The sequence below is a fragment of the Strigops habroptila genome, chromosome Z, assembly GCF_004027225.2.
Source record: "Strigops habroptila isolate Jane chromosome Z, bStrHab1.2.pri, whole genome shotgun sequence".
Taxonomy (NCBI): Eukaryota; Metazoa; Chordata; class Aves; order Psittaciformes; family Psittacidae; genus Strigops; species Strigops habroptila.
The window spans coordinates 84,043,525-84,059,477 of record NC_044302.2 but is presented as its reverse complement, the minus strand read 5'-3'; the positions used below and the strand labels follow the sequence as shown (position 1 = coordinate 84,059,477).

Here is a 15,953-nt window from a genome sequence, read left to right as displayed (position 1 = left end):
AAAGTTCTGTAAAAATGCTGTAAAAAAACACTGTAGGAGTTAATGCTAGAGGTGACTTGTAGTCTCTAACCAGTACTCCTTCTTCTAAGCCCAGCACAAAATTCTAACAGCTCACAAGAAACCACATGGGACTGTCCCCACCTTTCTCCGGCCTCTCTCCTAACACTGCCTATGCCCAACCCATCTGCTGCATCTCTAGGAATTACTGCCGTAACACCTACTGGTACTGCTACTACTTAGCATAATGTGTCCTGTTGAAAATACAGACTGGGAATTTCCTCTCTGCTCTATCAAAACCTGATACTAAGATCACTTTTCTGTCTGTTTCCTCTGCAGAATGATGGAACTGAAGTCTCGTGTCAGACAGGACCAGCACAAAGTACAGTCATTTGCCAAATAAGCTATCCTGTTTTCAGAACAGGACAACAGGTACAGCTAGCACATTTAAATAACCTTGAATGATACCAAAAGCATTTTTGCTGTTGTTTTCCCCTAAATCTGCATTTACTGCTGGTGAGGCTTTCTTAGGTATGGCAACAGTTAACTTTCCTTTGGGTTTCAGGGGCATTAAAAGAAGCAAGTTAAGGGCTAAGACTTTGTGACTGCCTGCCAGACCAAAGGAAAAAGCACTCTTGAAGCACATTTGTCCCTGCCCCCAGCTTTCAAATGCTACTGTAGCTTTGTAACTCTTGAAAGGTGAGGGTTGAGGGCAGAAACAGAGAGCATCATGCATAGCTGCCTAATCAGAGTTCCCGTCAAACCCCTCCTGTTGCACAAACCTGAAGTTGCTCCTTCAGCTCTGTGAATCTCATCTCTCCAAGACAGCAGTATGCTTTGAGAGGAGATGGGTGGCTCACACAGCAGAGAATTCAGATACAGATGATACAATTCTAGATTGTTGCGCATATGAACAATTATGTTGCTATTGGGAAGTCCTTTGTACCATCAACTCATTTACTGTGTGTTCCTTGCCTCTTCCATAGGTATCCTTTGATATTAGTTTTGATTTTAACCTGAAAAATCTTCAGAATGTGGCAGTTCTAAGTTTTCATGCATTGAGGTAAAGTATATAATCATATGAAAGCAAGTTAGATATTAATATCTCTTTTGTATAAAATAATATTATAAATCCTGACTTTAAATGTGTTTTGATGAACAGTGAAAGTAAGGAAGAGAAAGAAGTAGACAACCAGATCAGCTTATCAATTCCTTTGCGGTATGATGCAGAAATTCACTTCACAAGGTATGCTGAATAATGTAGAATCACTGTCATTTTTGCTAAGGCATTTGAATAAAGTAACAGTATTGAAAGGCCACTAAAAAGATAGTAAAACTTTGTTTTCATTTTGAAATTCATAAGCAATTCCCACTTCATCAACAGTAGCAGAAAAAAATGAAAAAAAAAGCCCCAGGAGGGGAAAAAAAGAAAAAAAAAGGGAAAAAAAAAATTCCTTGAAACCTCTTATCTTCAGCCCTGGAAATCCCTGGTGACTTGGGATGCACTGAAACAGTAATTAGCCTGTTACTGTTACAAACAAGAACGATTTCAGTTACAGTTAAATCAGAACTGAAACAAAAAATACACTGGTTTGACTCTCAGATAAAGACAGAATATTTTACTTTTCATCAAAGAAAAGATGTGTTTATCTTTCCCAATTACTGAATTTCTAGGATAAACTACCCATAGTTACATTTGATGCACTCAGTCACCAATTCTTGGTGAAAAAATGCTTTTGCATTCCAACATTTGTAACCATAAACTGACAGAAAATAAATAGTATTCAAAGAATGACAAAATTGAAAAAGAGAAAGCTGCTCAAAAATGCACAGCAACAATAAATTCAGGAAATTAATATGCAAAGATCACCATAACTACAAGAACTGTTGGCTGCATAGGATGACCTGAGCTGGAATAGGGACCATAGTGTAGAAGATCAGTTTAATAACCTTCTTTGCAGCAGCAGTTTCAGAATATTCAAGGCCTGGCATTCATCATGGCTAGGTGCGCCAATTCTGGAGTCATGCAGAATTTCTCAGATTATTTTAATTGCAGAGAAGCATTTGTGTCAGCAATGCAAATTATTTCAGCACCCCAAGAAAGTTGCACAAAACTTCAGGAGAAGCAGAGTGTTTGTTACTGAAGTTAGCAGCAGCACAAGAGACTACAGGATCATCTGTCTAGGGGGCTAGCACAGCAACTTAAGCAGCCTCCTAGGAAACTGAGGTGGTGCAAACTTGAATCAGCAAATTTGATTAGCTGAGAAATATGAACAGAAACTCAATGCTTCAGAAAAGGCAGGCATGGAATTTATTAAAGAGTTACTCAAAGAAAAACAGGGTGAATTGAATTCAGGTGCATCTCCTGAGTAGGAGAAAATGCAATTTCATATGCAAGTCAAGGCATGAAGGAATTCTTACTGCCAGAACAGGATTGTTATTTTTGGAGATGAACCAACTTAGAAGAACTAAAGGAAATACACATTAACCCAAGGTACAATTTTAAATGCTTCCCTTGGAGTTTGCTCATTTTTACACTCTCCCACTTGGAAATACCTATCTGTAGATAGTTCCTTCTTAAGGCAGGTAATGTAGCCAAGGAACAATCTCTTAAAATACATGGGTTGAGAAAAAAGTGTCGTCTTGCCGAAGTGGAGCTCTTCTAGGGAAAATCTCCTAATCTGAGTTTCCAGGAGAAGAGGTGGGAATCAGTCTTACCAGTGACTCCTGGAAGGATGAGGAAGCTGATACTGTGCAGTCCTGGAAGGATGAGGAAGCTGATACTGTGCAGTCCTGGAAGGACTGGAGATTTGAGCAATAAGGAAGCAGAAAATGCATCAGGCAGGTTTTCCTAGGAATCCTTGTGTGAAGCCTTTCAGGGAAAGGACCCCTTGGAGGAAGTCTGGAGGATCAAAAAGTATCCACAATGCAGTATGGAGGAGCACAACAGATGGGGAAGCACTTCTGAGACTGCACATGTGTTAATTTGGGATTGTACCCACAGATGTTACCCAAGTTAAACAGGGAGAGCAGCACTGGTAAAGAGGATGGATTTGCACCTTGCGCTACAGGAATAGCTCATGTAGGAATCATGATAGCCCCTGCTCCCTATTAAATCACTCCCCAGCTTGCTTTTTGACTGATCATATTAGTTTCCTAGTGAAAGCTAATGATGAAGAGCTGGCACAGTTCTGGGGCACTTCAGTGGAAGAGCTGCTCACAGCTAGCAAGTACATGGGTCAGATGCACTACACAGGGGTGCTTTTATTGTCTTTGAGCATGATGCCAGCTGGCTGAGTCCCTCAGGTATCCACAGGCCCTCACACACTTGCAATTTCATGCTGTGGTGGGCTGCAACCACTCTCATGTTGCTTTGGAAATTGTGAATTTTGAAACCCATAAATACTAAAGAAAGTGGCCCAGAGGAGACCAAGGGCTATGCAATGTGTACCATGCACACAAGCAGGGTGTGTGTCCACATCCAGGCAGCGTGGAAACAAGCCTGCCTGCGGTCTGTGGCGTTAGAGCCCAGGATCTCCCTTGGAATCTGTAATTATTTGCTGTTACAGATGTACCGACGGGGACAATCAGGGGGTCCTTTTTGAGGAGGGAGGCTACTGCAAGGGTGAAAGCCACTGTGCCAGGATTTGCACAGTATGACGCTGAAACACTGCAGGATGCAGGAAGCAGACCCTGCGTCTCACACAACCCTCCTGTCTTACCTTCCCATGCTTCCTCCAGCTCCAGGCTTCAGTTTGCTGTGTAATTTCTCAACCAACTTCGTAAAATTCAAACAGCAGTACAAGTGACTGATTTTTCCTCTGACTGTACTTCTGACCTGTTTCATGAGGCACATCCAGTAACATAAGTTTTCAAAGCAGCTGCCAAATTGAAATGTATTGTTTTATGGTTGTTAACTAGGCTTGCCAACATCAACTTTTATGAAGTATACTCTGGTCATAACATTCTTTCCACTGTGAATAATTTTGAAGATATTGGCCCCACGTTCAACTTCTCGGTGAAGGTTAGTAAATGTTTCTGGTTCAAGAAGCTCCCTTACCTCCTCCTGTAGCCTGCTCCGAACATGTAATTGAATGTAATTGAAAATCCTTTCCTGATTTCATTGCCCGATTTTGATGTTTCTTAATCAGTTAAAGAAAAAAAAAATGATAAATAGCTGGGGGATAAATGCTTATAGTCTTTATGAGGTTAAGGATGAAATTTGCACTTACTGCACAAGTAGAATGGAGGAGGGATTGGTTCTGCACTGTTTACATACTTAGGAGATGGTTAAAGCTTAACTTTAAGTCAACTTGGACTGTTTTTTTCACAGAGCGTATTTGTCTTCTGCCAACTTGATAAAGAAAAGCGAGTCTTTTCACTCTTGGACTTACTTTGAAACTTGAAGTTTAGCAAGGCTTGAGTGCTCAAACCAGATACAGGAACTAGCCAGATCACAGCTTTTATTACACAAGTCAGAAAAACTTAGATCCAAATATGCCACGTGGAAGAAACTTAAATTATGTTCCATTTACACTCCTATAACTGCTACTCTAAAGGACTAAACACGTCTGTTGGCTATGGCAGAGTGTTTGCTTTTCAAAACATATTTCATGCCATTAATACAAACTTTGTATTAAAGAAATGGTCAGGGACCTGAAGCTATGCAGTACACTTTCTGCTATACTGTTGGCATAACGTAATTGCTACCCGAGTAAGTACAAAAAACATTGATGCAAAAGAAGTCCAGTTCTTCCATACTTATTCATGATTTCTGATTTTCTTGCTGTATCAAGTAATTTATGCATATGCAAGTATAGCTACCTGAATTAACTGTGAGTTATTTGCAGGTAACAACAGGAAGTATCCCAGTAAAGATGGCATCTGTAAATATCTATCTTCCAGAATTCACAAGCAAAGACAATCCACTGATGTACATAACTGCAGTCACCACTGATGAAGTAAAGAAATTAATTACATAAACTGCTGTGTTTTGGGGTTTAATCAGTACCATGAACATCAATTACTTCCCTCATGGTGTGGCTGAGATTCAGAAAATCTATGCCCTTTCTCTTTGTTCCATCCTCATAAAGGGAAGGGGGAGGACCGCAATTTCAGCAGTATACTAGTCTATTACTTGGATTGTCTTTACAGTCCACAGCCGACTTTTCATTTTACTCTGGAACTCTTCAGCTAAGTCCTTCTCCAAGTTCCTGGGAAGGTTATAGTAAAAATGGAATTTTTAGATCAAGACAAACCCTACAGGTCAGTCGGGGGGGTGTGGGGTGTGGGGTGTGGAAATTACCCTAAGAGCCATTTAATTCTGTCCAAACCCACATAACAGTCTCTTAGTTTCCTGAAGTATCCAGTGTTATATAATTCATAATCTAGCCTTTCACAGCTACCATCTCATTCCACAGATATATATGATGACTACAAACTCCTGAGTATGATGTCATCCAGTTTAACTCCTGATGTTTTTCCTAGGCCAGAGGTGTTACTTGTCAAGCTCAGAAAAATCCACTGCAGATAGGGAAAAGACCTTACTCTGCATCCTTCACGAAAGAGAACTTCAGAGCTTCCAAAGAACTGGTGAGTAAGATTAAGGGCTGCAGTACCACAGGTCAGGGGCACAGAGCTGATCCTTATGAGCCTGATGCTGTACCTGTGGGTACAGCTGTGGTGGGGGGTGGCCTTCTTCATTCACACTGCAGGAGTGCAGCCTATGGATGGCCTCACACATACTGCATCTGCCTTAGGTAGAAGAGAAGGTGCATGTTCTTCACATGCAAGCACTTTGAATGCAGCACAGAATGGCAAAGGCAAGTGCAAAAAATGTTAAAAGAACATTTGTTAAAGTGTATTTTTAATGCATGCTCTCCTTGCTCTTTCCCCTGGAAGAACTGTAAGAATGTGAAGTGCAGTACCATCACATGCAAACTGGAAGACATTATGCTGAAGGGAGAGTACTTTGTGAATGTGTCCACCCGAATCTGGAACGGAACATTTGCTGCTGTAAGTATTAGCTGCATCTTCATGAAGGATCCAATACTCAAATATTTCCTAACACCTGATATTTTTCAAAGTTCAATAAAGAGACCTTCCGATCTAGAAAGACCCTCCTTTACTTTACTTGTTGTGTGTGTTTTTCCAGATTGAAGACTTGAATCTGAAAGTAAAGTAAGTATTGAGGCTGCATAATGGAGCTGTTAACCTTCAGTCCAGCACAAAACCTAAGAAAATACTGTGAGGATGCAATCTTAACAGCTGAAAAAAACATACTCTGCATCTGTTAAATTCATTCAAGTTTCCACAAAACTCAACATAGGACAGCAGATTACAGTATCATCATAGTCTGGAAAATAATGTTGCTTTTAGCTTTTGAACATCACAGCCTACATAGTGATCATTTTAACTCACATCAAAATACCAAAAGCCTGTTAGTGCGGCCAGTTATATTTATAAGAGAAGGTGTGGAAATTTTTTTTAATTGATTTTTTGTTTTTATTAGGGTCGCTGTCAAGTAAACAGTCCTTGCTTAAAGACCTACAGGATGCTTAAAAATATCCATCAATAATATCTTGACTTTCCCAATTCAAATCACTGTGTGTCCTCCAGGGTATAACTCATCATGAATTACCAGACTTTTGAAATGAGACCATGTTTGCTTCTTAGCTAGGCAACCAACCAAACTGTCTTGGAGTTCTGGGTTTGCCTAGAGCGTCAGGAACATGACGCAGTCTTGTCAGTTTTTCTGGCGAGTCTTATGGCAGGTATTGACATTTAACAGCAGGTCTGTTGTCAGCTTTAGCATTCAGGTCTTAAAAGGAAAAGGTCAGATTGATAATGTAACATACTTATGCAAGAGTGTGAAGGAAAGCATCTGTCTGTCTTTAAAATTCATAGTTTTCAAATTAGCTGGGCCAAGACCACTTGTTAGTGCTGTCAGGTACACAGAAGGTGGAGACCTGAACAAAAGGTTCCTAACCTCACAAGAGAGTGAGTGGAAACTGTTTACCACTGGGAGATTGGAAGAGAACATCATGACACAGTTTTCCTCTCATCTCACATTTCATTATTTTTGATTTGATAGTCAATATTCAGCGCAAATAATAATGCACGCACTCTAAAATGCATGTAATCTTCCTTTCTATTTAGTGTCACTTGGTCGTTCTCCAAGAAGGGGATAGTAGGCTTGCTGGTACCAGCTAAGCAAAGCAGAGAAAGATGTGCTTAGGAATTAATGAGGTGCTTTGAATAGTGCTTGGGCAGGTTTCTAAACATTTAGGAGTGCAGAACAGACCACTTGGGCAGATGGCCACAGTGAAGGATGATCTATTCACCCAGTGTGCATTGGCTGCTGCAGACCCACTGTTGTGCACATGCCCTGTGTCAAGCCCACTGTACCTAGCTGTGCCACAGAGAAAGGGCTGAGGAGGCAAAATGACTCAGCAGGCGCTGCATTTGGTACGGCTGGTGAGTGCTTCTGTGCTCCCATGAACCTGAGGCCATTTCTGTTGGTGGTGTAGGAAATGGGGTTCTCCATGCCTGCCGCATGGGGAGAAGAGCATTGCTGAGCTGGCAGTATCTGCACAGCTGTGCTTCTCTCCTCTTGACACATACACAGAGGGCAGTGGGATCTGGCACAAGGTCCCTTTTCAAATGGGAATAAGATGGTTTAAGATTTTTGTTATCATCTTTGTTTAAGCTGAGGGAGTCATGCCAGAATTTGAGCAGTAGAGAGGAACAGACAGCGATAGGAAAAAATAAATGGGGAAAACCAGAAGCATTGGGTGGGCGGGGTGGGGGGGAGAGGAGGGAAAGAACATTCAGTTTCCATTTCTTTCGAAGGCCAGAGATATATCCCCATCTGTCTTTTGTTGCTGAGCTTTCTCCCTTTCTCACTGTTATTTCACCCCTCATCTGTTCTGTGCTAGCAGCAGTGACAGCTTTGAAATAACTATAAAAATGGATATAGAATCAACTCCTCGTGTTTTGCTTGAACTATATGTTAAAGAAGAAAAGCCAGTTACTTAGTTTCATTGCTCATAAGTAAGAACAGCAAAATTAAGCCTGGATTACAAATACACTATTACTTTCATTGACATGTTAGCTTGGGACGAATAAAAAGACCATTTTAATTTTCTTAATACTGTGATTTTTTTTTCTGATTCTGAAGTCTTCACTTGAAAGCTAGAGAATTATTTTAAGATGTCTACATTCTAATCGATTTGCCCTGTAATACAGCTTTACAGTTTTTTTAATCTTCTCTTTCAGTTAACTTTCCAGACATTACAACTCTCTGCAGAGGCAAAAATCAATACACATAACCCTGACTTATTTGTAATTGGAGAGAATACTCTAACTGTAAGTGATAGATAAGTATATGTTTTCAACTTCTCTATATTTTACTGTTTTAAAGTGATAATATTTAATTTTCAGTGTCCTTTAGGAGTACATGGCAAATTACAGACTCTGATGACATTCGATTACTTGGAAGTAATGTATCCTTTTGGCTATAAACAACCTCCCTTAAGTTACTAAAATATTTTACATATAGCAAACTGCTATATAAACCAGACTTAGAATCTGTAGATTTCAAATAGATTGTAGAACTATCAGCAAAACTCAGAAACTTCTGAAATTCATTTAGCTTCCTGTTCATGGAAAGATCAAAATTTGGACTTCTTTCTGCAATAGATTTAATTGTTGTACATAAGTGAGTTCTGAGAAACATTTTCACAAATCTGATTTATAGTCTTACTTCTGTAAGTATATTTGGTTTGATGTTTGTAGACAGATGTTTGGCACAGGTGTCCAGCAAATATCCTTAATCTTATTTGTAAAAGAATGTGGAGTATTTTTTTGCATTTGGAATGGCTGTCATATGGACACAGCTAATCTCAAAAAAGTCTCCAAGCAACTGCTTTATTAGTGTAGAATTCTTGTCCCAAGGTTTCCATCTACCATATACAAACATAAACAATACTTGAAGAATATCTTAGTGCTGTGGTGCTGTTGTAATATAAAGATACCTTGTTCTCTTGGCCTGTCTGGGAAGGAGCGTTCTAGAGGAACAGTATTCCATTTGCAATGTTAAGTTTAGATTTATTTTTACAGGATTTACCAGCCTGTTTTATCCATACAGATAACCAAGGCCATTGAAGACCAAAATGAAAGTTAGTGAGTCAAATCTGTGAGAATGTGTAGCAATTCATAGGCAACAGAAAAATCAGTTAAATATGTACACAGGCAGTTATTGCTTGATCTACCTTAATGTGGAAATAAGAAATTGTTCAGTACTATTTTTTGACATTGTTTTCTTATGGATCACACAATTTCTTGTGAAGAACCTCTAAATAGACCCATTTGTAATTCAGGGAAACATCCAATGCCTGAAGAGGAAAAGAGAATATGTGTGTAGCTCTGGAAATAATGCCATGTTTTTTGTAGAAAAATTACATGCCTGCATTTGAAGTGTGCTGAGTGTCTCAGATTTGTGGCATGGTATTATTTCTGCTCAAGGATGAAACACACAATGCACAATACACAATATTCCAATTATTTGCACAGGATTTTTGGGTCATAAACTATGTATTACTAGGTATTTTTCCACACTTGATGCTGCCAAATTTACATTACCAGCAGCTCTGTTAGTGATTTCAGGAAAACCAGAATTTAATTATCCAAATGACCGCTGATTAATTCACTTGACAAATAAAAGGCAATTCCTCAGCCAGCCATTGAAACATCTGCAGCTGGGACTCTTACAGCTCTGAGCTGAACAGACCCTGAAAGTTATCCACAGGGCTCTTAAGAAACACAGTGGCTTCTGGTGAGATTTACAGCCTGATTCTTACTCAAATGCTTCTTGCCAGTGAGAAGTCTTGGAAAATGTGCCAGCTCGTGGAGGTATGCTCTTCCTAGGACAGACAGTTTGCTTTGACACTGCAGTAATGGAGTCAGTACCCAGCACTGCATATAATTCTTGTCAGGGCAACAGTGATACCCAGTCTTTGCCCTTCACACTTCCTTGGGAATAGGAGAGTGCAGAAGCAATCATCTGAGTTGATTTCCCTACTTGCACTGTTATTTCAGACCAGGGTGGTAGGATTCATTGAAATCAGAATCTACATTAGTCATCCACATCAGAATTAGCCCATAAAACCTAATCTGTAGAAAGAATAGGTATTTCTGAGATGCAGTTCCTCTTATCCTAAAGACAATCCTGAAAAGGGTAAGTAGGGTGAATTAGGCCCTAAAAAAGCATATCCTTCTCTACTGGACGCTAAGGAACCATACTGTATACATACATAACACTAGATGAGGTGAATTGCACCCGTGATGTCTTACTGACCACAGTTTAACTTCAGGGAAGACACTTGTTCTTAGGCATTGACTTACCTCTCCAATAGTGCCACTTCACTGTTAATCTAATGGAGATAGCATTACTAGGCAAACTGCACATACGTATGATATTGGCTGTGTAGTTTGGATGAGTTGGGTTGCTGTGTAGCCAAATGAATTAATATTGCCTTGTTATGCTATGTGGGGAAGCTGCTTAGGTATCTTTGTGTAAAAGCTTTCAGATTTTTTCCAAGTTGGAAAGGACCGCCAGCTGGAGGACAGAACGTTAACCTGCTATAATCATCACTATGGCCATTCGGTTAGAAAATATACAAAGCCATCCTGCCTCAGTGAAATGAATACACATAGCCACACCTAGCACAACACTGCAGCCTTCCAGCAGAAATGACTTAAATCACTGAGATGTCAGTCCAGTGCAAGTTTCCCAGAAAGCTTAAGATTAAATTACACCAGACAAATGCACTGAGCAAGCAACCCTGAGAAAGTAAACCAATGTGGCTTCTTTTATCATGTTTCAGGAAGGAAAAAACCTTCATGCTAAATGAATGTTGTTCCAAGATTAAATCCAAAGATTTGACAGTTCATAAATATTACAGCAATGTGTCCCTGAGCAACTATGTTATATGTAACCATGTAGTTGGTCATACCCAATACAACTAGATAGGGTATCACCTGAAAACTAACTTCCAGACACCATATGCTGTCCTGGGAGCTCTCTGGTATTGCTGGTTCAGGAAGCATACATGTGCTAGAAACACTCCTGACTTGTTTGACTCATACATCTTACAGAAAATTCAGGCAATTGTCTCAGGAGAACACAAATTAACATGAGAAGACTTAACAAGTTGTTAGTGGCTTCCCAGAAGGTAGGAACAGCAGGCAAAGGAGACACTCGCCCAGCAGGAGAGGAGAAATTTCAGCAGTCGCAGTGAGTGCATGATGGTGTCTGGCCTCCCTGATTACTATCACCTCCTGCAGCTGCCCACCACAAACAGGCTCTGACAGTGCTCCATTGGAAGTAGTTCTTCTCCAGCTGATGCAGCAAAAGTCTGTTTTGAGCAGTTGGGGCTTTACACCAGTCTATTCCTTGCCTGCATGTAAGCATGTCTAGCTTACCTAGTGATGGTGTGTCTGGGCACTACAGAAACATCTCTGAAAGACCTGCCATTACTGGAGAGGCAGAAAGCTGATAGGAAGACATTGTTTCTCTGCCTGTTGTTTATGGCTAAGAGTGATGAGGGCCCCTAATACTTAACTGGCACTGCCATGTGCCATGGTGGTGCAACCAGGTACCTGCAGACACCAATGAAAAGGGCTGTAACTGCCTGGTGTGTTCCAGTCATTGATCCTGGAATGTGTGCAGTCCAGATATTCTTGATTAGTGAAGTATTTGGTTTACAAATCCTACTTTATATGCAGTTAACATTAACCCCTAATGCACAATCTCTCTGCTTTCAGATCCCAGTTACAATAATGAAGCCAGATGAGAAAGCTGACATACCAGTTGGTGTTGTTATTGGTAGTGTATTGGCTGGACTACTTCTGCTGTTAGTATTGGTTGCCATTTTGTGGAAAGTAAGTAGGTGTTTATATTATTAAAAAGAAAAGCAGAAAGGGACAAATACATTTGGGCTATTTTCTTTGGAATCTCTCTGGTGCTGGAACAAAACTGCAAATGCAGTTTGGTGGTATCAATAATACTGTATTGGCATCACACCCTTGATGGGAGCATTTAGAAAGGCATTAAACATTAAAATTCTGAAATGGGTCCCCATAGAAATTGGCAATGTGAAGGTAATAAATGATTTTTCAATAGTTCAAAACAGGGGCTGTGGCACTTAGTTTTTTCTTTTTGACACTGCCTGCCTCCTTCCATAACTCTCCAGCTGGGGTCTGAACTTTCATGATATTCCCAGTGGGCAAGGCTAGGGATTAGAAGCAAGAAAGGAGAGGATATATACCAAGCAGAGAAAAAGAGAATAGAGAAGGGTGAGGACAAATTGTCATTTACAAAGGATACCAAGATTAAGAGGAGAGAGAAGTTCTTATATTTGCCAGGGCATTGGTGTTTGAAGGGCTCCTTAGCACTCCAAGGAGACGCCTGCATCTTGGCAGGGAGTCAACTGGCTAATCAGCACTGCTGTTTTGGCATTTAGTTGCACCAGGCAGGAGTTTCAGGCCAGCTCCTTTTATTTTAGAGTTAGGAATTGTCTACAAATCAAACACTGTATGTGTGTGCATGTACACATATTCATTTCTACCACCATGCTATTTAGCTTAGCTGAGCAAAGTAACTATCAATGACTTACTGTGATGTGGTGTTATTTTAATACTTCTCACAGCTTGGCTTCTTCAAGAGACAGTATGAGAAAATGACCCAGGATATAGAAGATGTTGATGAAATTACAGAACTCACAAAAGACAAAGACTGAAGATGATGAGTTACATGGATAACGAGATCTGAGCCACCAACATTAATTGTGATCCAGTTGGTTCTTCAGCTGGAGTGCCTTAAAGCTTAGTAACATTTAAACATTTTTAATGAAAGTGTCTTTTTATAGATGAAAATATTTTACAAATTCTACTCTATTATGAGAGTAACTGCAGGACAGTTTATTGGTTGTTTTTTGGTTTGGTGGGTTTTTTTCTCTTTCTTCCCCCAAAATGATTTATAGTGCCTTTTCTTGGAAATTTTTGCCTTTTAAACAAACTTAGCCCTTAGAACTGGCAGGTCCGGAGTTTACAGTAACATATTGTGCCAGCAATCCTTCTCCTGATCCCACTGGAGAGTGAAACAGAGCAATTTATTTCAGGTTATTGGGAACGGCATCAGTTCGTAATTCAGTTGACAAGTACCATATGTGTAAAGGACATTTTCTATTAGGTTGATGATGAATGTGTGGTGAATACTGCTTCCAGACTGCAAGAAGAAAAGTCATTTTTTCATTGACTAGCTCCATCCTTATTGTCTTAGAGAAATAATTTGCACCAGAAACCCTTTGTCTTAACTAATCTATAAAGTGGGAACTGCGTATGAAGATGCCTGTCTGGGTGCTACAGGACAACTGGATGGGCAGACTGTTCCAAAAGTTCATCATATTCCTTGCACTAAGGTCACAACTATATTACTGAAGTATATTGTTCAGGGGAACTATTGCCAAATAGTATGTATAACTGCCTTCAGCATACTTTCTCTCTGAGAAGAAAATATGAATTTCATAATCACAGCATGTTTTCTGAATGTTGTGATTGGTTTTCAGACTTAAGCTTGAGAAGCACTACCACTACTGTTACACTGGGCTTTAAGCTCACAGTCCCTCTGACGTGAGTTTGATTAGGTATATGTAAATAGGGAAGACAGTCAAGATCTTGCCTATTAATTCTGTAATGAAAGATTTGCAGGACTTGACTTAAAGCATGAAGTGAATTAAAGGGGATGATCACTGAGGAAGTATGTGCATTAAGACAGGGGATATTGAAGATCTAAGCTCTGTAAATTGTTTACTGCACTTGTTTCTTTAGCATCTCAGTGCCCTCCAGGAGACCAAAGTTCAGTATGACCTTCTTACCTGTCACATTTTATTTGGTCCCTCATGTTCAGGCCATGATGAAGTTAACTTATGTTTTATACAGTAAATTACTGTACTGCTCTGGAAGGAGCTCTGAACACAACATGTGGGTGACTGTGTTGGTTACACACCTCAAGTTTATCAGATGCCGTTAATGCTGCCTGGTTTTAATGAAAGCTCAGTCTTAAAAAGGCACATGCTGTAAGACTGGTAACAGTCAGGGGAATTGGCCTTTTGGCTGCCTTTCTCTCTCACGGCTGGCAGTTATGCTTATAATTGTTGTGTGTGTTGCTTTTATGTACACTGCCATGCAAGTGAGATTGTTTCTAAATTACTTGAAGAGTAAAACATTTAAATGTGCCTGATTCAGTATCCAAAGTCATGTTTTCTTTCCCCCAAAGCTAGATTGTAATTATGCTTAGGCACCTTTCAGATTATTTTCTGAGGGAGAGACTCTTCAAAACTAGTCTTGAGATTGTTTCAAAATTTTACTCAGTTTCTTTTGATCAGTAATCAGTCAGTAGCCAACCATCTCTTTGGCAGATAATAGCTTCATTTGCAGTGACAGCTGGATTGTGATCAGTGTACTTTTATATGAGTTTTGTATTTATTTTGTAGCTATGAAATGTTATGTTTTGGGGTGTTCTGTTGTGTTGTTTTTTTAACATTCTGAAAAACAATCCAGATTCTAATCTTGACTGTCAAGCAAAATTATTGCCATCAGCTGAGTTTATGCCCAAAACAATTACTTAAAAAAAAAAAAAGTAGCAATTTCATAAAGCTAAAAAATAAGCTCCTGACTTTGTAATTATAAACCCTGAGGGCAGATGCTCTGAAGAAAAGACAAAAAATTGTCTGCCTCAATTCTTGTATAAACTTGTCTGGAAGAAAACACCCTACACCCCTAAGTGTGGGAAGCTCCTACATAACTAGGGTCATGCACTGCAGGCCCAGAGGGGGAATTTCACAAAGCAGCAGCTGGCAGCATCCTTCTTTTCTGGTGTTGCCTGCAAGGGAAATGTAGGCATCCAGCCAGATTTCCTTCTTCCACCTTCAGTGGGAGGTACAGGTCAATATCTGACATCCAGCTTTTTTGGGGATTTTACAGTTTATTAGTCAGGTAGCAATGATGCAATTCACCAGTCTTCACTGGGTTTTGCTTTGTCCCAAGCATGACTTTCCCCTCAGCCTGAACACAATACTTTTTCCCAAAATAAAGGGAAGGCATAGCAATAGGTAAGGTTTTTGTATCCTAACCACTTCAAGTTACTAGTTTATTTTTCTTTTACAATTAATACTTAAATGATTAGTTCAGTTTATGTAATGGGTGAGTTTATTGCACTTTTAACTTGGCACAGCCACAAATAATGCTGGAAATATTATGTATATTTTGTATTATGTGCAAGGGGTCGGTTATTGGGGTGGGTTTTTTTAGTTCTACTTTTCTAAATCAGCATTTACAGGTGAAAAAGTATTCTAAAATGCTGAGCTCTGGCATGAGCTTCCGTCTGTGCTTGCAGCAAGAAAAGTCAGGAATACCTTCAGCAAACTCAAGCTATATCTGATTCTGGTCTTGAAATCTAGTTGCTGACTTCTTGAAGTACTAGCCAAGTCCAAAATCAGACTTAGTTCCATATGAGCCCATGTATAGATTTGGGATGTACAAGAGAGTTTGTATTCAACTGACTTCAGAAAGCTAGCATGTAAGCTCTATGGGAGCAGGGACTGTATCACTGTAGTGCCTACCTGAGGGCCCAACAGCGTTACTACAATAAAAACAAGAATACTTCTGAACACAGACTCATTTATTTTTCAAACAGCACCCTAAAGAGAAGCACTGCATAAAATGGGGTCAAATATGTCTTTGTTCCAGTAGCACATAATGAAAACCCTAAGGGGATGACTCTGCTAGATATACAAAGAAGCTGCACTTCACGCCTTGATTGTTATAGTCATGAGTATAACACTAGTGGTAAGCTATATTGTAGTCTGTCAGTTCACAGCAGTGCAAAATATCTA

The 15,953-nt window shown here is 39.8% G+C and overlaps 1 protein-coding gene across 3 annotated transcripts in view; it reads left to right on the top strand.

Annotated features, from left to right (window-relative positions):
• ITGA2 (integrin subunit alpha 2) overlaps positions 1-15,728 on the top strand; it is a 69,112-nt gene extending 53,384 nt beyond the window's left edge. For 2 of the 3 annotated variants that reach the window (XM_030511784.1, XM_030511786.1), the window contains 10 exons: positions 337-429; positions 984-1,060; positions 1,160-1,243; positions 3,919-4,021; positions 4,848-4,958; positions 5,485-5,589; positions 5,899-6,012; positions 8,275-8,364; positions 11,824-11,940; positions 12,708-15,728. In XM_030511784.1, coding sequence (XP_030367644.1) covers positions 337-429; positions 984-1,060; positions 1,160-1,243; positions 3,919-4,021; positions 4,848-4,958; positions 5,485-5,589; positions 5,899-6,012; positions 8,275-8,364; positions 11,824-11,940; positions 12,708-12,797 — 984 coding nt within the window. In that variant the 3' untranslated portion in view covers positions 12,798-15,728. Of the gene's footprint in view, positions 1-336; positions 430-983; positions 1,061-1,159; positions 1,244-3,918; positions 4,022-4,847; positions 4,959-5,484; positions 5,590-5,898; positions 6,013-6,151; positions 6,266-8,274; positions 8,365-11,823; positions 11,941-12,707 lie in introns of those variants that run through there. The other variant, XM_030511785.1, reaches the window with a different exon arrangement.
• Positions 15,729-15,953: the final 225 nt, after the last annotated feature.